Source organism: Bubalus kerabau, chromosome 13, assembly GCF_029407905.1.
Source record: "Bubalus kerabau isolate K-KA32 ecotype Philippines breed swamp buffalo chromosome 13, PCC_UOA_SB_1v2, whole genome shotgun sequence".
NCBI lineage: Eukaryota > Metazoa > Chordata > Mammalia > Artiodactyla > Bovidae > Bubalus > Bubalus kerabau.
The window spans coordinates 29,939,837-29,963,301 of NC_073636.1; the positions used below are offsets into that span (position 1 = coordinate 29,939,837).

The 23,465-nt window shown below is 41.4% G+C and overlaps 1 protein-coding gene across 1 annotated transcript; it reads left to right on the forward strand.

Moving 5' to 3' along the window:
• The first annotated feature begins 3,542 nt into the window (after positions 1-3,542).
• Positions 3,543-20,385, forward strand: MEIG1 (meiosis/spermiogenesis associated 1). Its single transcript, XM_055545398.1, has 3 exons — positions 3,543-3,830; positions 15,684-15,850; positions 20,003-20,385. Exons 1-3 carry the CDS (start codon positions 3,791-3,793, stop codon positions 20,129-20,131), a joined length of 336 nt encoding a protein of 111 aa, XP_055401373.1. The 5' UTR covers positions 3,543-3,790; the 3' UTR covers positions 20,132-20,385.
• Positions 20,386-23,465: the final 3,080 nt, after the last annotated feature.

The window sequence follows — 23,465 nt, forward strand, 5'->3', positions numbered from 1 at the left end:
AAGTATATCTAATGGAGAAAAGACAGTCTCTTCAAAAGTGGTATTGGAAAAACCAGACAGCTACATAGAAAAGGTTCTAATTTCATTCTTTTACAATGTCATATACAAAGATAACTCAATATGGATTAAGGACCTAAATGTAAGAACAGAAACCATAAAACTCTTAGAAGAAAACACAGGTGTAATACTCTGACATAAATTATAGCAATATTTTTTTGGAGGTCTGCTCCTAAAGCAAAGGAAATAAAAGCAAAATAAACATATGGCACCTAATTAAACTTAAAAACTATTGCACAGCAAAGATAGCCAGTGACAAGACCAAAAGATAACCTACCAAATGGGAGAAAATATTTGCAAGTAATATGACTTATACAGCCCATGGTAATCTCAAAAGAGTCAAACATGACTTAGAGACTAAACAACAACATAAGGGGTTAATATCCAAAATACATAAACAGCTCATACAATTAACAGCAACCTCCCCCAAACAACCCAGTTTAAAAATGGGTAGAAGACCTGAATAGACATTCTTCCAAAGAAGACATACAGATGACCAACAGGGACTTGAAAAGATACTCAGCATCACTAATCAACAGAGAAATGCAAATTAATACTAAAATGAGATAGCACCTTACACCTGTCAGGATGACTATCATCAAAAAGAACACAAATAACAAATACTGGTGAAGACGTAGAGAACAGAGACCCCTTGTACACTATTGATGGAAATACAAGTTGGTGTAGCCACTGTGTAAAACAGTATGGAAGTTTCTCAATATCCAAAATACCATATGACCCATCAGTTCCACTCGTGGGTACATATCAAAAAAGAAACCCATTAATTCAAAAAGAATTAACCAATGTTCATTGTTGTCATTCAGCCGCTCAGTTGTGTCCAACTCACTGTGACCCCATGGACTGTAGCATACTGTCCTTCACCATCTCCCAGACCTTACTCAAACTCATGTACATCAAGTTGGTGATCCATCCAAACATCTCATCCTCTGTTGTCCCCTTCTCCTGCCTTCCATATTTCCCAGCATCAGGGTCTTTTCCAATGAGTCAGCTCTTCAAATCGGCCAAAGTATTGGAGCTTCAGCATCAGTCCTTTCAATGAATATTCAGGATTGATTTTCTTTAGGATTGACTGGTTTTATCTCCTTGCAGTCCAAGGGACTCTCAAGAGTCTTCGCCAACACCACAGTTCAAAAGCATCAGTTCTTCAGTGCTCAGTCATCTTTATGGACCAACTCTCACAACCATACATGACGACTGGAAAAACCATAGCTTTGACTAGATGGACCTTTGTTGACAAAGTAATGTCTCTCCTTTTTAACATGCTATCTAGGTTGGTCATAGCTTTTCTTCAAAGGAATAAGCATCCAGCAGCATTATTTACAATTGCCAAGACATGGAATCAACAGATGAATGTATCTCCTAGCCACCATGCTATACTGCTTCCACACAGTAGCAGTGGTGGTGAAATACATTTATTCCGAATATGCTGTTTTAGTACCTACTTAGTGCTAGGCACTGTTCTTGGAATTTAGTTAACAATATCTCTCTCGATGGAAACTACATTTGGGTGAAAGATAAATACTAAAATATAAACAGGCAATGGGGGTGGAATGAATTGGGAGATTGGGATTGACACATATACACTACTGATACAATGTGAAAAATAGATAACTAACAAGAACCTACTGTATAGCACAGGAAATTCTGCTCAGTGCTCCAAGGTGACCTAAATGGGAAGGAAATCCAAAAATGAGGAGATATATGTATATGTTCTCTGGTGGATCAGATGGTCAAGAATCTGCCTGCAAGGCAGGAGACCTGGATTCAACTCTGGGTTGGGAAGACCCCCTGGAGAAGGGAATGTCAACCCATTTCAGTAGTCTTGCCTGGAGAATTCCACGGACAGAGGAGCCTGGTGGGTTACATTCCATGGGGTCACAAAGGGTCAGACATGACTGAGAGACTAACACTTTCACTTTCATAGCTGGTTCACTTTGCTGTACAGTAAAAACTAACACAATATTGTAAAGCAACTATACTTCAATACTTTTTTTAAAAGAAACAACCAATATAAAAAACATTACGCTAAGAAAAGGAAAAAAGAAGCAATATAAAAATAGTATATTAGGAGGTGATCAGACTTGCAGAAAAAAGAAACACTAGAACATAGTAAGAGGACTAGAGAACACGATGGAAAGAGAGAGCTAGCTGGATGAAAATGGGTGAATTGAGATATTAACAACTGAAGACAAGGAAGTGAGCCAAGGGGATAAATGGAAGGAGGCAGCTACGACTAAATCCTTACTGTGGGGGCTAGGAGATGAACAGCCAGGTCACTGGTGCTGAGCAGTGTGATCCAGAGCTACAGAACAAGGGAGGAGTGATTGAGTGCAAATCTTGCTGGGCTTTGGTGGTTTTTACTCTGAAAAATGGGAAATCATTGCAGGATTAGGAGAAGAGAAATGACATAATTTTATAAGATCAAGTCTATTGTTTTGCCGAGAATAGACTGCAGAGGACAAGAGAATCCTGTTGGGCACTACTGTAATAACCAGAAGGGTAAAAGTGATGGTTGCTTGGGCTGGATGGAAGCAGTAAAGCCAACAGATTTTGCAGATGGATGGATATGTTGCTGACAAATAGCAAGAGAAAATGGACTCTAGTGACCACTTACTGAAAGTGGGAGACCATGGAAGGGGAAGAATTAAGCATGGGTGTTTGGAGGGTAGTAGTTTTGGACAACCATATGGATGTTGAATAGAGCTTTTCTTGTGGCTCAGCTGGTAAAGAATCCGCCTGCCATGTGGGAGACCTGGGTTTGATCCCTGGGTTGGGAAGATCCCCTGGAGAAGGGAAAGGCTACCCACTCCAGTATTCTAGCCTAGAGAATTCCATGAACTGTATAGGCCATGGGGTAGCAAAGAGTCAGACACAACTGAGCGACTTTCACACACATGGATGCCATATATACCTTGGAGTTTAGAGATCTGGATTAAGGAAATAAATTTGAGAGCTGTAAGTAAAGAGGCAGTATTTTAAATACAATAATGAAGGTAATGTTGGAAAAAATAATTAAAGCTATAGATGTCATTTATCATAGGTTTACTGGTGGCTCAGATGGTAAAGCGTCTGCCTGCAATGCAGGAGACCTGGGTTCGATTCCTGGGTTGGGAAGATCCCCTGGAGAAGGAAATGGCAATCCACTCCAGCACTCTTGCCTGGAAAATCCCATGAACGGAAGAGCCTGATAGGCTACAGTCCATGGGGTCACAAAGAGTCAGACACGACTGAGCGATTTCACTTCTATGCTCAGCTCTATGGATTGGTTAATTTAAGAGGTGGGACAGATAGGAGATATTTAGCATCAGGGACCTGAAGCCCAGTGGCCTCTATACCTTGATCAGCTTTTTAAGGGAATGCTATCTGTGACTGATGCAGTGGCAAGTGACACAGTCCTCTCTCCACCTCTAAGGGGGGTTGAGACAACTGTAAGGCTCCATCCAGAGACCCGCTTTCAAGCTCCAAACTGGGCCCCGCCCCCACGCGCTTGCGCACACAGGCCCGTTCACAGTGGGTGGGGCCTGAGTGAGTACAAAGGGGCCTAAGTAAGCTGCTAAAGGCGTTGCCAAGTAAAGGAAGCGTTGCCAAGGCCGTGACAGTTGGCCTCTGGCTGGCCCAGCCCTGGCCACGGATCCCGGATCCCGAGTGGAGAGCACGAGCACAGCTGGGCTCGCTTGCAAGCCCCTGGGCGGGGCGCCCCGGCCTCTCAAGGATGGCTGAGCGAGGGTTACCCCTGCGAGCAGGACCCAAGGGTGAGAGGCCCCATTGCGGAGGGATGGGTGCGCCCTCTCCGAAGCCATCCAGAGTCCACCCCTTCTTCTTCAGGGTACCTGAGATTTGTCCGCCTCCCTCCTCTATTTTCTCGTTTCCTCTTTTTATGGAAGGGTCTTTAATTTCAACTCTCCGTGGTTTCCAGGCGGCCCTGTGCCCCCTTTGTCTTTAGGGGTCGCGATTCTGGGGCTCCTTTCTGAGTTCCTCCTGCAGGGCGACCATTTGATCCCCAGTGTTGAGGACACTTTCTCCATCCCAGCCTTCTCTAGGCAGATTTTGCCTTACAGACGTGATTGCTGATTTCTGGCAGGGAAAAAAAAAAAGTTTGAGGGACCAGAGAAGTCACATTAGTCACCTTGCAGGGTCCCCGAAAGGAGGGGCTTTATGCTGAAGAGGTACACAGCACACCTGGACGATGGACCACCAAGGCTTGGACTCTGGGAACCAGTTTTGTTGTTCAACTGAACACCAACAACTTTGGGAACTGTGAGAAATTTAGAGGTTATCAAGTGACTTACTAGTTAAAGGGCCCTTCTGCCGTATCCTGCCTTGTCTAGGAACAGAAAAAAATAAAATGGGCAAAAAAAAAAAAAATGGGAGATTAGCCTTACTGATGACTCTTGGAGTTTGAAAAGTAAAAGCACTTTTAAAAGCGAGAAGAAGGTGACAGATGTTTGCACAGAAAGGAGTTTGACAGTACATCAAATGCTTCTTCTGTTAGATCTGAGCCTCAGATTGTCAGGGAATTAATATCAGTTGGATTTTTCAATACCCATGTAAATCCTAATACTGTTTAATAAAACCTGATCTTTGCATAGTAGGGAGGCATTGCCATTTCCTGTGTCTACAGATACAACTTAGTATTACAGAGGTAAAAAGTACTTCATATCAGTAATTTTTTGCTACAGCTATCATTAAAACTTACAAAGTGCTAAAGTTACCAGCAGAATTAGTGCAGTCACTGAATTTCTGAGAATCACTGAAATCTTTAAGGAATTTTAAGTTGATTTTTTCCTATTTTTAGTTTCATTCTGTTTTTAGTAAATAGAAAGCTGTAAGAAGGTTTTGCAGGTGGCACAGTGGTAAAGACTCCACTTGGCTTTAACATCATAAGCATTCATTATTATAACTGAAATACAAATTCACTTACAGGATCTACTTTATTAGGTCTGATTTTAATGTATTTCAGCTAATAGAACCATACTGAAATAGAAAAATGAATTCAAGGAATCATGGTGAAAATTCTGGGCACTATTTTCATAAATGACTATAATATATACTGATACATAATAATTATATTAAAATGTAATATACATATATAATATGTACTATAAAATATTACTGTTCACTGTTTGGTCACTAAGTCATGTCTGACTCTTTATGCCCTGTGGTTTGCCGCACACCAGGCTTCTCTGTCCTTCTCTATCTCCCAGAGTTTGCTCAAACTCATGTCCATTGAATCAGTGATGACATCCAACCATTTCATCCTTTGTTGCCCCCTTCTCCACCTGCCCTCAATCTTTCCCAGCATCAGGGTCTTTTCCAATGAGTCAGCTCTTCACATCAGGCAGCCAAAGTATTGGAGCTTCCGCTTCAGTCCTTCCAATGAGTATTCAGGGTTGATTTCCTTTAGGATTGATTGACTGGTTTGATCTCCTTGCTGTCCAAGGGGCTCTCAAGAGTCTTCTCCAGCACCACAGTTCGAAAGCATTAATTCTTGGGCATTCAACTTTCTTTATGGTCCAACTCTCACATGCGCACATGACTACTGGAAGAACCATACATAACTTTGACTATATGGACCTTTGTGACGCCTCTGCTTTTTAATATGCTGTCTAGGTTGGTCATAGCTTTTCTTCCAAGAAGCAAGCGACTTTTAACTTCAGGCTGCAGTAATTTTGGAGCCCACTAAAATAAAATCTGCCACTCTTTCGATTTTTCACTATCTTTTTGCCATGAAGTGATGGGACTGGATGCCATGATCTTGGTTTTTTGAATGTTGAATTTTAACCCAGCTTTTTCACTCTCATCTTATATATAATAAATATTAAATGAATGATATTTTTGGGTAATAAGAAGTAGCTGAGAAAACAAGTGCAAGATTATGTCTTTGAAAAATTGGCTATACAAGTTTGATGACTATACAGTTACTTAAACGAGTTGAAAATTTAATTTCAGAAACTGTTTTTTTTATTTAAAAAATTTTTAATATAAATTTATTTATTTTAATTGGAGGCTAATTACTTTACAATATTGTATTGGTTTTGCCATATACTGACATGAATCCACCACGGGTGTACATGTGTTCCCCATCCTGAACTCCCCTCTCACCTCCCTCCCCATCCCATCCCTCTGGGTCATCCCAATGCACTAGCCCCGAGTACCCTGTATCATGCTTCGAACCTGGACTGGTGATTCGTTTCACATATGATATTATACATGTTTCAATGCCATTCTCCCAAACCATCCCACCCTCATCCTCCCCCACAGAGTCCAAAAGACTGTTCTATACATCTGTGTCTCTTTTGCTGTCTCACATACAGGGTTATCGTTACCATCTTTATAAATTCCATATATGTGCATTAGTATACTGTATTGGTGTTTTTCTTTCTGGCTTACTTCACTCTGTATAATAGGCTCCAGTTTCATCCACCTCATTAGAACTGATTCAAATGTATTCTTTTTAATGGCTGAGTAATGCTCCATTGTGTATATGTACCACAGCTTTCTTATCCATTCATCTGCTGATGGACATCTAGGTTGCTTCCATGTCCTGGCTATTATAAACAGTGCTGCGATGAACAGTGGGGTACATGTGTCTCTTTCAATTTTGGTTTCCTCAGTGTGTATGGCCAGCAGTGGGATTGCTGTGTCATATGGAAGTTCTATTTCCAGTTTTTTAAGGAATCTCCACACTGTTCTCCATAGTGGCTGTACGAGATTTCATTCCCACCAACAGCGTAAGAGGGTTCCCTTTTCTGCACACCCTCTCCAGCATTTATTGCTTGTAGACTTTTGGATAGCAGCCATTCTGACTGGTGTGAAATGGTACCTCATTGTGGTTTTGATTTGCATTTCTCTGATAATGAGCGATGCTGAGCATCTTTTCATGTGTTTGTTAGCCCTCTGTATGTCTTCTTTGGAGAAATGTCTGTTTAGTTCTTTGGCTCATTTTTTGATTAGGTCTTTTATTTTTCTGGAATTGAGCTGTAGGAGTCGCTTGTATATTTTTGAGATTAATTCTTTGTCAGTTACTTTGTTTGCTATTATTTTCTCCCATTCTGAAGGCTGTCTTTTCACCGTGCTTATAGTTTCCTTTGTTGTGCAGAAGCTTTTAAGTTTAATTAGGTCCCATTTGTTTATTGCTGCTTTTATTTCCAATATTCTGGGAGGTGGGTCATAGGGGATCCTGCTGTGATTTATGTGGGAGAGTGTTTTGCCTATGTTTTCCTCTAGGAGTTTTATAGTTTCTGGTCTTACGTTTAGATCTTTAATCATTTTGGGTTTATTTTTGTGTATGGTGTTAGAAAGTGTTCTAGTTTCATTCTTTTACAAGTGGTTGACCAGTTTTCCCAGCACCACTTGTTAAAGAGATTGTCTTTTCTCCATTGTATATTCTTGCCTCCTTTGTCAAAGATAAGGTGCCCATAGGTGTGTGGATTTATCTCTGGGCTTTCTATTTTGTTCCATTGATCGATATTTCTGTCTTTGTGCCAGTACCATACTGTCTTGATGACTATGGCTTTGTAGTAGAGCCTGAGGTCAGGCAATTTGATTGCTCCAGTTCCATTCTTCTTTCTCAAGATTGCTTTGGCTATTCAAGGTTTTTTGTATTTCCATACAAATTGTGAAATTATTTGTTCTAGCTCTGTGAAAAATACTGTTGGTAGCTTGATAGGGATTGCATTGAATGTATAGATTGCTTTGGGTAGTATACTCATTTTCACTATATTGATTCTTCCAATCCATGAACATGGTATATTTCTCCATCTATTTGTGTCCTCTTTGATTTATTTCACCAGTGTTTTATAGTTTTCTATATATAGGTCTTTTGTTTCTTTAGGTAGATATATTCCTAAGTATTTTATTCTTTTTGTTGCAATGGTGAATGGAATTGTTTCCTTAATTTCTCTTTGTTTTTTCATTGTTAGTGTATAGGAATGCAAGGGATTTCTGTGTGTTGATTTTATACCCTGCAAATCTACTATATTCATTGATTAGCTCTAGTAATTTTCTGGTGGAGTCTTTAGGGTTTTCTATGTAGAGGATCATGTCATCTGCAAACAGTGAGAGTTTTATTTCTTCTTTTCCAATCTGGATTCCTTTTATTTCTTTTTCTTCTCTGATGGTTGTGGCCAAAACTTCCAAAACTATGTTGAATAGTAGTGGTGAGAGTGGGCACCCTTGTCTTGTTCCTGACTTTAGGGGAAATGCTTTCAATTTTTCACCATTGAGGATAATGTTTGCTGAGGGTTTGTCATATATAGCTTTTATTATGTTGAGGTATGTTCCTTCTATTCCTGCTTTCTGGAGAGTTTTTCTCATAAATGGATGTTGAGTTTTGTCAAAGGCTTTCTCTGTATCTATTGAGATAATCATATGGCTTTTATTTTTCAATTTGTTAATGTAGTGTGTTACATTGATTGATTTGTGGATATTGAAGAATCCTTGCATCCCTGGGATAAAGCCCACTTGGTCATGATGAATGATCTTTTAAATATATTGTTGGATTCTGTTTGCTAGAATTTTGTTAAGGATTTTTGCATCTATGTTCATCAGTGATATTGGCCTGTAGTTTTCTTTTTTTGTGGCATCTTTGTCAAGTTTTGGTATTAGGGTGATGGTGGCCTCATAGAATGAGTTTGGAAGTTTACCTTCCTCTGCAGTTTTCTGGAAGAGTTTGAGTAGGATAGGTGTTAGCTCTTCTCTAAATTTTTGGTAGAATTCATATGTGAAGCCGTCTGGTCCTGGACTTTTGTTTGCTGGAAGATTTCTGATTACAGTTTCAATTTCCATGCTTGTGATGGGTCTGTTAAGATTTTCTATTTCCTCCTGGTTCAGTTTTGGAAAGTTGTACTTTTCTAATAATTTGTCCATTTCTTCCAAGTTGTCCATTTTATTGGCATATAGTTGCTGATAGTAGTCTCTTATGATCCTTTGTATTTCTGTGTTGTCTGTTGTGATCTCCCCATTTCACTTTTAATTTTGTTGAGTTGATTTTTCTCCCTTTGTTTCTTGATGAGTCTGGCTAATGGTTTGTCAATTTTATTTATCTTCTCAAAGAATCAGCTTTGTTGATTTTTGCTATGGTCTCTTTTGTTTCTTTTGCATTTATTTTTGCCCTAATTTTTAAGATTTCTTTCCTTCTACTAACCCTGGGGTTCTTCATTTCTTTCTTTTCTAGTTGCTTTAGGTGTAGAGTTAGGTTATTTATTTGACTTTTTTTTTTTTTTTTTTTTTTTTTTTGCGGTAAACCTGTATTGCTATGAACCTTCCCCTTAGCACTGCTTTTGCAGTGTCCCATAGGTTTTGGGTTGTTGTGTTTTCATTTTCATTCATTTCTATGCATATTTTGATTTCTTTATTTCTTCTATGATTTGTTGGTTATTCAGCAGCGTGTTGTTCAGCCTCCATATGTTGGAATTTTTAATACTTTTTCTTCTGTAATTGACATCTAATCTTACTGCATTGTGGTCAGAAAAGATGCTTGGAATGATTTCAGTATTTTTTTTAATCTACCAAGGCTAGATTTATGGCCCAGGATATGATCTATCCTGGAGAATGTTCCATGTGCGCTTGAGAAAAAGGTGAAATTCATTGTTTTGGGGTGAGATGTCCTATAGATATCAATTAGGTCTTACTGGTCTATTGTATCATTTAAAGTCTGTGTTTCCTTGTTAATTTTCTGTTTAGTTGATCTATCCATAGGTGTGAGTGGGGTATTAAAGTCTCCCACTACTATTGTGTTATTGTTAATTTCCCCTTTCATACTTGTTAGCATTTGTCTTACATATTGTGGTGCTCTTATGTTGGGTGCATATATATATTTATAATTGTTATATATTCTTCTTGGACTGATCGATCCTTTGATCGTTAGGTAGTGTCCTTCTTTGTCTCTTTTCACAGCCTTTGTTTTAAAGTCTATTTTATCTGATATGAGTATTGCTATTCCTGCTTTCTTTTGGTCTCTATTTGTGTGAAATATCTTTTTCCAGCCCTTCACTTTCAGTCTCTGTGTCCCTTGTTTCGAGGTGGATCTCTTGTAGACAACATATATCGGGGTCTTGTTTTGTATCCATTCAGCCAGTCTTTGTCTTTTGGTTGGGGCATTCAACCCATTTACATTTAAAGTAATTATTGATAAGCATGATCCCATTGCCACTTACTTTATTGTTTGGGGTTCGAAGTTTATACACCCTTTCTGTGTTTCCTGTCTAGAGAAGATCCTTTAGCATTTGTTGGATAGCTGGTTTGGTGGTGTTGAATTCTCTCAGCTTTTGCTTGTCTATAAAGCTTTTGATTTCTCCTTCATATTTCTATGAGATCTTTGCTGAGTACAGTAATCTGGACTGTAGGTTATTTTCTTTCATCACTTTAAGTATGTCCTGCCATTCCCTTCTGGCCTGAAGAGTTTCTATTGAAAGATCAGCTGTTATCCTTATGGGAATCCCCTTGTGTGTTATTTGTTGTTTTTCCCTTGCTGCTTTTAATATTTGTTCTTTGTGTTTGATCTTTGTTAATTTGATTAATATATGTCTTGAAGTGTTTCACCTTGAGTTTATCCTGTTTGTGACTCTCTGGGTTTCTTGGACTTGGGTGATTATTTCCTTCCCCATTTTAGGGAAGTTTTCAACTATTATCTCCTCAAGTATTTTCTCATGGTCTTTCTTTTTGTCTTCTTCTGGGACTCCTATGACTTGAATGTTGGAGCATTTAACATTGTCCCAGAGGTCTCTGAGGTTGTCCTCATTTCTTTTAATTCTTTTTTTTCTCTCTGTTTCCTTTATTTCTACCATTCGATCTTCTACCTCACTTATCCTATCTTATGCCTCCATTATTCTACTGTTGGTTCACTCCAGAGTGTTTTTGATCTCATTTATTGCATTATTCACTATATATTGACTCTTTTTTATTTCTTCTAGGTCCCTGTTAAACCTTTCTTGCATCTTCTGGATCCTTGTCTCCAGGCTGTTTATCTGTAACTCCATTTTGTTTTCAAGATTTTGGATCATTTTCACTATCATTATTTGGAATTCTTTATCAGGTAGATTCCCTATCTTTTCCTCTTTTGTTTGGTTTGGTGGGCATTTATCCTGTTCCATTACCTGCTGGATATTTCTCTGCCTTTTCATCTTGTTTATATTGCTGTGTTTGGGGTGGCCTTTCTGTATCCTGGCAGTTTGTGGTTCCTCTTTTTTTTGGAGATTCCTCACTGTGGGTGGAGTTGGACAGGTAGCTTGTCAAGGTTTCCTGGTTAGGGAAGCTTGTGTCAGTGTTCTGGTGGGTGGAGCTGGATTTCTTCTCTCTGGAGTGCAATGAAGTGTCCAGTAATGAGTTATGAGATGTCAGTGGGTTTGGTGTGCCTTTGGGAATCCTGTATATTGAAGCTCAGGGCTATGTTCCTGTGTTGCTGGAGAATTTGTGTGGTGTGTCTTTCTCTGGAACTTGTTTGGCCCTTGGGGTGGTGCTTCGTTTCAGTGTAGGTATGGAGGTGTTTGATGAGCTCCTATTGATTAATGTTCCCTGGAGTCAGGAATTCTCTGGTGTTCTCAGGATTTGGACTTAAGCCTCCTGCCTCTGGTTTTCAGTCTTATTCTTACAGTAGCCTCAAGACGTCTCCATCTATACAGCACCGATGGTAAAACATCCAGGTTAATGATGAGAAGTTTCTCCACAGTGAGGGACACCCGGAGAGGCACACAGAGTTACATGGGGAAGAGAGGAGGGAGGAGGGAGATGGAGGTGGCCAGGAGGAGAAGAGGGGGAATCAAAAAGGGTGGGAGCAAGCTAGCCAGTAATCACTTCCCTATGTGCTTTCCACAATCTGGACCCCCTCAGAGATGTTCACGGCGTTATACAAAGAGAAAAGAAGAGAGAGGAAGGAGACAGAGGTGGCCAGGAGGATAAAAGGGGGAATCAAAAGGAGAGAGATCTAGGCAGTAATCAGTTCCCTAAGTGTTCTCCACAGCCCAGAACACACAACGAGATTCACAGAGTTGAGTACAGAAAAGAAGGGGGAGGGAAGAGATAGAGGCGACCTGGTGGAGAAAAAGAAGAGTCCAAAGGGGGAGAGAGCAATCCAGCCAGTAATCTTGCTCCCAAGTAAAAATGGGTACTGAAGATTGGGTTCTTAGAGGTACAAAATTGATAACAAATACCAAAAGCAAAGATTAAAAATCTAGAGTAGAGGTTAGATTCTCAAAAATACAATATTAAAGAAAAAAAACAAAGTCACAGAAATTATAAAATATATATATATATATATATATGAAGTTTGCTTTAAAAATAGGGTCTTTTTTTGCAAAGTAATAGTAGGTTATAAAAATGAAAATTAAAGGAGTAATAGAGGACTTAAAAAGTAAAAAAAAAGTTTTAATTAAAAAATGATAGTAGTAAAAATATATCTAGAACTTTCTCTGGTGGTGTTGTGGACAGTCTGGGGTCAGTTCATTTTCAGATAATTCCTTCAGTTCAGTTCAGTTTAGTTCAGTCACTCAGTCGTGTCCGACTCTTTGCGACCCCATGAATCACAGAACGCCAGGCCTCCCTGTCCATCACCAACTCCCAAAGTTCACTCAGACTCACGTCCATCAAGTCAGATGCCATCCAGCCATCTCATCCTCTGTCATCCCCTTCTCCTCCTGCCCCCAATCCCTCCCAGCATCAGAGTCTTTTCCAATGAGTCAACTCTTCACATGAGGTGGCCAAAGTACTGGAGTTTCAGCTTTAGCATCATTCCTTCCAAAGAAATCCCAGGGCTGATCTCCTTCAGAATGGACTGGTTGGATCCCCTTGCAGTCCAAGGGACTCTCAAGAGTCTTCTCCAACACCACAGTTCAAAAGCATCAAGTCTTTGGCGCTCAGCCTTCTTCACAGTCCAACTCTCACATCCATACATGACCACAGGAAAAACCATAGCCTTGACTAGATGGACCTTTGTTGGCAAAGTAATGTCTCTGCTTTTGAATATGCTATCTAGGTTGGTCATAACTTTCCTTCCAAGGAGTAAGCGTCTTTTAATTTCATGGCTGCAGTCACCATCTGCAGTGATTCTGGAGCCCCGAAAAATAAAGTCTGACACTGTTTCCACTGTTTCCCCATCTATTTCCCATGAAGTGACGGGGCCAGATGCCATGATCTTCGTTTTCTGAATGTTGAGCTTTAAGCCAACTTTTTCACTCTCCACTTTCACTTTCATCAAGAGGCTTTTTAGTTCCTCTTCACTTTCTGCCATAAGGGTGGTGTCATCTGCATATCTGAGGTTATTGATAGTTCCTTGACCCAGCTTATACTTCTCAAGATCTATAGGCCCCTTCCTACGTAGTCGTTGCTAACTGCAGGGTTTTAATCTATTGCACCTGTCACTTCCAAAGCGATTCCCTCTGTTCATTTTAGCTTCTTCTGTTTGCTGGCCTCTTCAGTGTCTAATTTACACCCTGACACAAGGGGGCGGTGGTGGTCACTTATTTAGTCTCACTTGTTCAGTCGTGCTGCAGGGAGAGAGGAACACTGCAAACAAATACCACTGGCATGTGTGAGGAGTGCTCACAGTGTCTCGGCCACACTGGCTTTGCCCCCGCTCATAGCATGTGAGCTTTCCCAGTCTATACTGTTCAGGCTCTAGGTTGCTGTGCTGGGAACTGTCTGAGGCAGGCCCTGGGTTGCATGCATTTTCCAGGTCTAAGCTGCTCAGAAATAGGTTCTTGGGTACTCCACAAAGGCACAGACTTGGTTGAGCCTTCATTTTGTGTCCTTCCCAGGTCTGAGCAGCTCAGGTAACCAGGTGCTTGGTGAGCGCAGTTGCCCCAATTGGGGGCTTTGACTTATTGCCTCCCCCATCCCTGCTGCTCAGTTTCCTGGGTGTACAACTGGCGCGCCTTCTCAGGTGTGCCATGTGTCTCTTCTGGGGAGCTGATCTCTGGCTGCGACCCTCCCGGTGGATGTCGACCATCCAGAATCCCAAGAAGTGTTGGTTAGCAACGAAGCCTGCTTGTAGGTTGGTAGATGATGCCTCTCTGGGGCCACGATTGCCCTCTTCCAGCTCTGGCTGCCCTCGCCTGCTTGTCTCCGGTGGGGGATGGGCTGGTCCACAGTGGGCTAGCTCTGCTCAGTCCTTTGTTCTGTGAGCAGGCCTGGCAGTGTCTTAGGTTAGGGCTTTTCACGGGATAGCTATCCCACAGTTTGGGTTGCTATCTCTAGTTAGTTCTCTCAGATTGCCCTTGGGGCACTCAGGCCCAGTCCTTACCCTAAGCAATGCAGCCCCCGCCTCCCTGTCCAGTCCCCACTTGCTAGTGGCAGATGGGGGTGTCTGCGCTGCTTCTCTGCTGGTAGTTGCCGTTAGGCATGTAATCTGTGGGTTTTAATTATTTATTTATTTTTCCTTCCGGTTATGTTGCCCTCTGAGGTTCCAAGGCTCGCCACAGACTCCCTGGTGAGAATGTTTACTGGTGTTTGGAAACTTCTCTCTTTTTTAAGACTCCCTTCCTGGACGGATCTCCGTTCCTACCTCTTTTGTCTCTCTTTTTATCTTTTATATTTTTTTCTACCTCCTTTCGAAGACAATGGGCTGCCTTTCTGGGTGCCTAATGTCCTCTGCCAGCATTCATAAGTTGTTTTGTGGAATTTGCTCAGCGTTCAAATGTTCTTTCTATGAATTTGTGGGGGAGAAAGTGGTCTCCCCCTTCCTATCCCTCTGCCATATTAGCTGTCTTGCTCCTAAGTTGTTTTAAACTCAGTGATCTCAGTACCAGGACAGAGAGATAGCTTTTACCAACTGCATAGATAGTCCATCTTCTCTCACCAGAGCACAGTGACCTGAGTTACTGGCCTGCAGTGAGTGGCATGTTTCCGAACAGTTAAGAAAAGAAAAAGGAGGAAACCATTGCTTCCCCATAAGAAGAAAAGGAAGACTGATCTTACATTCCCTCTTTAGGGAAAAAGAGGGAGATAAAAATTTGAATATGATTAAATGAAATGATGGTAGGATACTTTGGCAATCTCCTGAGCAGTTAAAAATAAGAGAGTGAGGGGTGGCTTCCCTGGTGGCTCAGTGGTAAGAATCCACTTGTCTGTGCAGGAGACACAGGTTCAATCCCTAATCTGGGAAGATTCCATGTGCCTCGGAGCAGCTAATCTGGTGCACCACAGCTATTGAGTCACCTGGGAGCCACAATTACTAAACCTACGTGCTGCAGCTACTGAAGCCTGTACACCCTAGAGACCATGCTCTACAATAAAAGATGCCCCAGCAATGAGAAGCCTGCACTGCAACTAGAGAAAAGCCCGCGCAGCAAAGAAGACCTAGCACAGCCAAAAACATACATAAATAAAATTAAAAACAAAAATAAGAAAAGGATTTCAGAAATGTGTAAACTATTACTTGAAATGCCAGAATCAGTCTGCACCATTTAAGACATCACTCCAGGATTGACTTTATTTCCAAAATAGAACATGAATCCTTCTTACTTTTTGAATTGAATGTTCAAAAAGCTAACATATTTAATGGGATTCTTAACTCTAATTTTTAAAAAATCTGGTTTGGTTCATTCTTAAAGGGGTTTCCCAAACTGTCACTACTGTGTTATCTAATAAACTTTTTTTTTAACATCCTTCAGAAATACTTAGTAAGAAGACCTGTGTAGCCATGGCTAATTCTGACGTGAAACCAAAATCAATAAGTCGTGCCAAAAAATGGTCAGAAGAGATAGAAAATCTGTACAGATTTCAACAAGCAGGATATCGAGATGAAATTGAATATAAACAAGTGAAGCAAGTTTCTATGGTAAGATTTATGCCTCTACAAATCTGAACTCCAGATGAATTTGTTAGAGGGTGAAAAGCACTAAAAAATAAAAACAAACAGAAAACCCACCACCAATAAAGCACTAGAGAATACTGAAAGGGAATTCTACCCCAACCCCTTGATTTTATTGATAAAGAGACTAAGGTTCAGAAGAATGATTGTCAGGTAGACTGCAGCAAGCGGTCTCAGCACAGAAACATTAAGAATTTTCTAGCTTTTACTGAGCAACTGTGCTGTGACAGACAAATCCTTTATGGTAGGCCATAAAAGCCAGAGTCTCTTTCTCTCACTATGGTGAGGGCTCTGATAAGATAAGTTCTCTTATCAGATATTCAGGTTTTTTTCCTTTCTGTATTTTTTTATTTCAACTGCAAATTATATGCTTAGTCGCTCAGTCATATCTGACTCTTTGCAACACCATGGACTGTAGCCTGCTGGCCTTTCTGTCCATGGCAATTCTCCAGGCAAGAATACTGGAGTAGGTTGCCATGCCCTCCTCCAGGGGATCTTCCCAATCCAGGGATCAAACTGGTTCTCTTGCATTGCAGGTAGATTCTTTATCAGTTGATCTACCAAATTCTGTCTTAGGCAACAAAATCTCCTGACTTTGGCTGTATACTCCAGGCTTTCTTGAGAGAGTGGAGACATGGTTTTGCTTTTCAAAGACTAGACAAAATCTAGATATGGCCCTAGTTTATTATGTGTTTTTAAAAATTCATTTATTCTACTGAATATGGGGAGACTGAGTTTTGAGGAATATTATAGAATATGATATAGTATTCATAAATGTATATTAGGTTTTGGAGTTGATATTACCACAAAGTGTTTATTGTTTATTTTCAAATTGTTTTATTATTATTAACTATTTTTCAGAGACTCATTCATGGGCAGGTTTTTCAGATCCCCTTATTCTTTTTCTTTCTTCATTCTACTTGTTGATCTACACTCCACATTTCCTAAAAAACTAGACAGAAAAAAACGATGAAGGCGACACAGAGCTAAAGTGTAATAGACTCTTTTGTTTAATGGATATTAACTTAATAGAGAGTATTAGCAGTGATGAGGTATAAAATTTAAAATACTGACCAAATGAGGATTTGACTGATGACTGTGACCATCCCATATCCATTTTTTTTCAATTCTAGTAGCATTTTACACTTTGGTCCACATTACCAAAAGGGAGTTTTCATTACTTTATTATCTGTGGCTTTTAAATAGGCAAAGCACAAGCATTAACATTTTACTGTAGGTCAGAAACAAGCTCCATATACCTTGCCTTCACACTGGGATGCCCCTGAAAGGTACATAAGACCCAGGGACATACAGGCACTCCCGCACCTACACCACCATTCCAGAAACTGTTGGGACTGAGCTCAGAGATAAGATCAGATTTAAGGGAACATGAAGAACGCCTTCCAAGAGGAAGTCCCCGAAAAGCACCTGAGGGATTTGTGTGTGTATGTGGGTATAATGAAAGGAAGAGCACCTTTAGCCATTGAATGACTTGACAATTACAGAGACGTTTTGTATTTCACTTCTGTGTATATTTTTTGGGTACCTGCCTTGTACCAGTTTCTGTGCCAGAAGCTTTAAAAAGATAAAGATAAAATCAAGTGCCTGACCTCAGGAAATTTAGTGGGTAAGTGGAAAGAGTACAGACTGTGAGATCAGTCTGCCCAGGCTTTGCATCCTGGCTCTCCTCCTTGGCTGTGTAACCCTGAACAAGGTTAATGCTTACCTTGCTGAGCTCAAGTGTAAAAGGGCCTGCTTTGGAAAAATGTCTCAGAAATTAAATGAAATCAAGCATTGGAAATACCTGATTTTGTGGTGTTCATTCATTAATTGAATGAATGGTGTTTGGTGAATGATAGCTCTTATTATTCTTGTATCTTGGAGTGGAAGATTAAAAGTGACAAATAGTGAAAACCTACGTGAGTGAAAATATATGCCCCTCCCCCCAAAATTAGAGGAAGATAAAAATTTCTTCCTTTAGAGACAATCTTCCAAAAGGGCTTTGTTCCTCAAGAGTCATTTGCAGTGGGCTGTAGAGGATGGACAGGATGATACCCAAAGGCTTGCTTTGATTGGCAGTGGTCTGAAGGGCTTGAGTGGTGGTCTTTGTTCTTATCTGAAGTACATGTCCTTATAGACACTATCAGTACTGACTGATTTCCTGCCCAAGGAGAGCTGACTTGAAGACTATATCAACCCCCCAACCCCATCCCCACCACCACTCTCTAAGGAATGAAGTTTTCCTAGGTTGAATGGGAGTGATGGGTAGAAAACCAAGAAGGAAAAATTATGAAAGAGCAAAGGGTTATAGAAGGGAAAAAAGCCTAGAGGTTGATGAGACAAAACCAATATAGCTACTTGGAGACCCCTACTGATTTCCAAGGACAAGGCAGCTGGAAGCAGGACCTTGGTCCTTGTCTTCCTTGAAGAAAAATTCAGCAGAGAGACTGTGAAGCACATAAAGTGTTTATTGGAAGCAAAGAACCTGTAGAGGAACACCCAGGCGGGCTCAGAGTGAGCTGTACCCAATAGGGGTGGCTTAGATCGCTGATATGGGGGGCAGTCGCCTGGGTTATCTCTGACTAGCCACCTTTTTTGTGCCCACATTTGGTCTGACTCAAGGTCCTTCGTGGTAGATGTGTGTGCATCTCTCACTCAAGATGGATTCCAGTGCAAAGATGTCTGAGAGGTTGGCAGGACATACTGTGAGCTGGTGGCTCCTCCCTCTTCTGTCTCCTTCTGAGACTGTTGACCTCCTCTGTACATGTGTCCAGCTGGGAAATCCCCTTGACCACAAGAATGAGAAAAATGGGGTCGCTTTGTCTTCTGCCCCAGTCAGGGCTCTCGTCCTGCTGGTCTTACCTCAAAGTGTCAGCGGGAGAAGTGGCCACAGCTGCTCAGCCTGGGCCCCCCTTCCTCACTCCACATGAAGTGCAGTGGGTAATTCTAAAGCAGTGGCAGTCTACCGCTTCACTGAATGAGGTGGTTGGGGGACCCTAGTAAATGAGAGAACCTGCTGTTGGCCTCAAGAGAAAGAGAGCCGCAATGATGTCTTGAGAACTTCTTTCTTTCTCCACTGAGGGTAATGGAAACCACGAAGTCAAGCAGGCTTGACCTAAGTGATGGAAAACATTGCTTTTCTCTGTGATGTACCTGTCAGAGAGCCTGCCAGGGTTCATCAGATAGGCTGCTACCCATTCTTGCTAACTCCTAAATAAATGAGATGACAGGAGAAAGCAAAAATACATTGTTAGAAAATAAAAGATGTATATTTATTTATATTCATGGAGCTTTTGTACTCCAGTTTGGAAGTTGTGATTTATAAGTCTGGAGAATGAGTGGCTGCCAGTAGAGATGATGTTGAAGAACAAGACTTGGTTTTGAATGCCATGAACACAAAATCCAAATAATTGGGTTTTGACAGTGATGGAGTAGACATCACACCATCCAGAAGCAACATATTTAACCAGAGCAGAAATGCACTGGCCTGAGCAAGAAGGTATAATGTGAATTCACAGAGGAAGGGGAAAAAAAGGTCCAAACTGAATCAAGCCAAACAATCAAGTAAGCAAACTAATATGGCAAATGAGAAAGACTAAGGTGGAGAAGCTAAGAAGAGGTTGCTGAAGACTCTGTTCATGACCTCAAATTTCTATGAAAATGAGCTTCAAGGTGTGCACGTGAAATATGGACATGAAATACACATTCACCTTTAGAGACATTCAGTCTAGCTTCTTCCTGTTGCCTGGGCCTAGCCCTAATTCCCTCCTTAGGTATTATTTTCAGAAGTTAGTAAGTAATAATGCCTAAAATCATTTGTATATATAAGAATAAAGTTTAGACTATTCTGAATGTTTTATCTTGGCTGCAGAGTAGAAACTTAAATCTAGAAATTGGGATCTAGGAGAAGCTTTGAACTAGTTGTCCTTCAGTATAAGGTTACAATGTAAGACAAGTGTGTTGTATATGTGTTTTTTATGTGTGTGTGTCTATGTGTCTACAAGTGTAAGACATCACTAAGAGCTGTGTTTGATGTGACTTGCACTTTTAAATGTTTGATAGTGAACAATTATATGGAAGGACCATTACAATATTTGTGTTTTGGTTTTGGATGTACAGGTAGATCGTTGGCCAGAGACAGGATATGTGAAGAAGCTTCAGAGAAGGGACAATACTTTCTATTACTACAACAAACAGAGGGAGTGCGATGACAAGGAAGTCCACAAAGTGAAAATTTATGCTTACTAGACTTTCTTCTCAGTATTACTTGCCGTGATCTTTTAAAAAAATCTGTTGTTTCATTTGACATCATGTAAGTGTCACTTTACAAAATACCCCCAAGTGCAGACTCCGATGGAATGTTTTGAGACACCAAAAGTTGGTCTCTGGTAATCATCACCTTTTGTTCTAAAATATAACTGCAGTAGCATGCCACTGATGCCTGCCTCAGTCTGGTTCTTCCTGTGTTTTTTTTTTTTATTTTATTTTATTTTTAGACTTTACATAACTGTATTAGTTTTGCCAAATATCAAAATGAATCCGCCACAGGTATATATGTGTTCCCCATCCCGAACCCCCCTCCCTCCTCCCTCCCCATTCCATCCCTCTGGGTCGTCCCAGTGCACCAGCCCCAAGCATCCAGTATCGTGCATCGTGGTTCTTCCTGTTTTAACTGTGGTAATGTTAACAGCTGTGCAGGGGAAGAGAAAGCACCCCCCCCCAGGAAACCACTCAAGTGGTTGTGTAGAGGTTAGGCCCACCCCCAGCGCCCCAGCCTTTACCACTTCACTAGACCATCACTTTGAACTGCCAGATCTGCATTTTGTGGCCCGGGAGCTTTCTCTTGCCTCTAGATTCCTTTGCTTTTCACTGAATTGCCAAGAAATGATGGTGCCTGGGGCAGACAGGTGCCAGCCACCTGCTTCCTCTAGAGGAACGTTAATCTCCTGAGGTTAATCTCCAGTCACATGCCACAGTATCTCACTGGATGACATAGGCAATTGGTTATCTCCCTTCCTCACCCCTTCTCCCACTGCCCTGCTGGTCCTGGATCTGAGGAATCTGAGTCACTTCCTTGGACTTGAAACCTTGTCCTGGGTCAGCTTCTGGGTCACCCTTGAATCACCACCACAGAAAATATGTTCCAGTGCTTCCTTTAATCACTGCAGAAACAGCCCAAGTACAAGGAAGGCTATCATCCTCGGAGACTTAAGAAGTGCCCCCACATCAGTGAGTCCTGAGGACTTTGAATTTAAATAGATGAAAGATAGCCTTTTATTGTAAATTTTTGTCACTGGGCTTCCCTAGTGGCTCAGATGGTAAAGAATCCACCTGAAATGCAGGACACCTGGGTTCAATTCTGGGATTGGGAAGATACCCTGAAGCAGGGCATCGCAACCCACTCCAGTATTCTTGCCTGGGATCCCCTGGACGGAGGAGCCCTGTGGGCTACAGTCCATGGGGTTGCGGAAGAGTCAGACACAAATAAAGCAACTTAGCTTTATGTGTCCCCATTGATAAGTTCTGACCATTAAATAGATTTCACGTCATGAGCTTGATAGCTTACCGGTGAACAATGTTGGATACGTTGGATCTCTGAAGAAGATTTAGCTTGGGACCAGGGACCAGGCTTGATCACTCAAGAGCTTATATGTAGCAGTTTTCTTAAAGTATAAAAGGGGACAGAGAAAGCTTCTGACATAGACATCAGAAGAGGGACAGAGAGTGGTCCCCTTGCTAGTCTTAGCAAGGGAGCTATATAATTTTTCAATTGGTTATTACTGTAAATGAAAAGAATGTCTCAAGGTTGTAAAGGTCTTATCAGACCCACTCCCATAATATACATTTTATGATGACAGAATTAGTCAGAACGTTCTCAAGAAGGAGAAACATGTCCTCAAGCAGGATACAATGTTATATTAACTATGACAAAGCAATGTAGAAAAAAAATGTGTCCTTTTCTCCTCCTTGAGAACTTCAGACTCCTATCTCCTCCTTGGGGACCCCAGACTTCTTATCAACCTACCCAGGAACTGACTCTCTTAAGCTCATATTTATCAATTCATTCAACTCCAGGTCCCCTTTTGCAGAATTATGTTTCCTCATGAAGCTCCATTAGTTTTCCTCAAAGTTGTGCCTTTTCAGAACAAATACATGATGGAAAGGATAAACAGACGAGCAAGCCTCTTGTATGCCTTTCACATGCTGCCTGGTGTCATCTTATTTACCACTTGTTTCAAGTCATGTTTCTGTACCTCTCTGGTTAGGATCACAGGCTATCATTTTCCAGATTTGACAGACCACTAGGTGCTGAGCATAGGAGGTCTTCTGAACCTGATCATGCTTTTTAAAAACTTTACCAGTAGAATAATTGACCCCAAAGACAGCCACATCCTTAACCCTGGAACCTGTGGGTATAGCACCTTACCTGGCTAAAGAAACCCTGCAGATGTGATTAAATAGAGGACTTGATATAGGGACATTAACCTGGAAAACCTCAGCAGACCCCATGAAATCACCCAGGTCCTTAAAGAGGGCAGACAGGCAAGTCAGAGTCAGAGGCTGCTGCTGCTGCTAAGTCACTTCAGTCGTGTCTGACTCTGTGTGACCCCATAGATGGCAGCCCACCAGGCTCCCCCGTCCCTGGGATTCTCAAGGCAAGAACACTGGAGTGGGTTGCCATTTCCTTCTCCAATGCAGGAAAGTGAAAATTAAAAGTGAAGTCGCTCAGTCGTGTCCGACTCTTAGCAACCCCATGGACTGCAGCCTACCAGGCTCCTCCATCCATGGGATTTTCCAAGCAAGAGTCCTGGAGTGGGGTGCCATTGCCTTCTCCGCAGAGTCAGAGGAGATGTGATGAAAGAAGCAGAGGTCTGAGAGAGAGAAGGCAGAAGCCAAAAGCCCCCCCAAAACCACATAAAGGCCCTGCTGCTGCTGCTAAGTCGCTTCAGTCGTGTCCGACTCGGTGTGACCCCATAGATGGCAGCCCACCAGGCTCCCCCGTCCCTGGGATTCTCAAGCCCCTAGAAGCTAGAAAAGGCCAAAAATTGATTCTCCCCTCCTAGAGTCTCCAAAAGAAACACAGCTCTGCAAACCACTTGGTTTTGCCAAATAAGACCCCTTTTAGACTTCTGGTTTCTAGTCCTGTAAGAGAATAAACTCATGTTCTACACACCAGTTTATGGTGATTTATTACAGCAGCATCAGGAAACAGACATTGACACAGCATAGATAAAGCCAGTAACATCCATAGTCTTGAACCATCCATGGCCTGCCATTTCTGACATTTTGTTTCAGGTTAAGGTTCAATCCAAGGGGGACTTCCCTGGTGGTCCAGGTGTTAAGGCTCTACCTTTCAGTGTAGGGGTCGTTGGTTCAATCCCTGGTTGGAGAACTAAGATCCCACATGACTTCAAAAAGTTTGGAGTGAGGCCAGACTTTAAAAAAAAAATTCAATCCAAAGAAGTTGCTCAGGCAGGTTTTGTCTGGAATCCTCTTAGTAATTAGCTTGAAGGTTCTAACTGCTACAGGACCTCTGCCACAAGACTCACTTTACAAACATGGCCCTAGGGACCATGACATG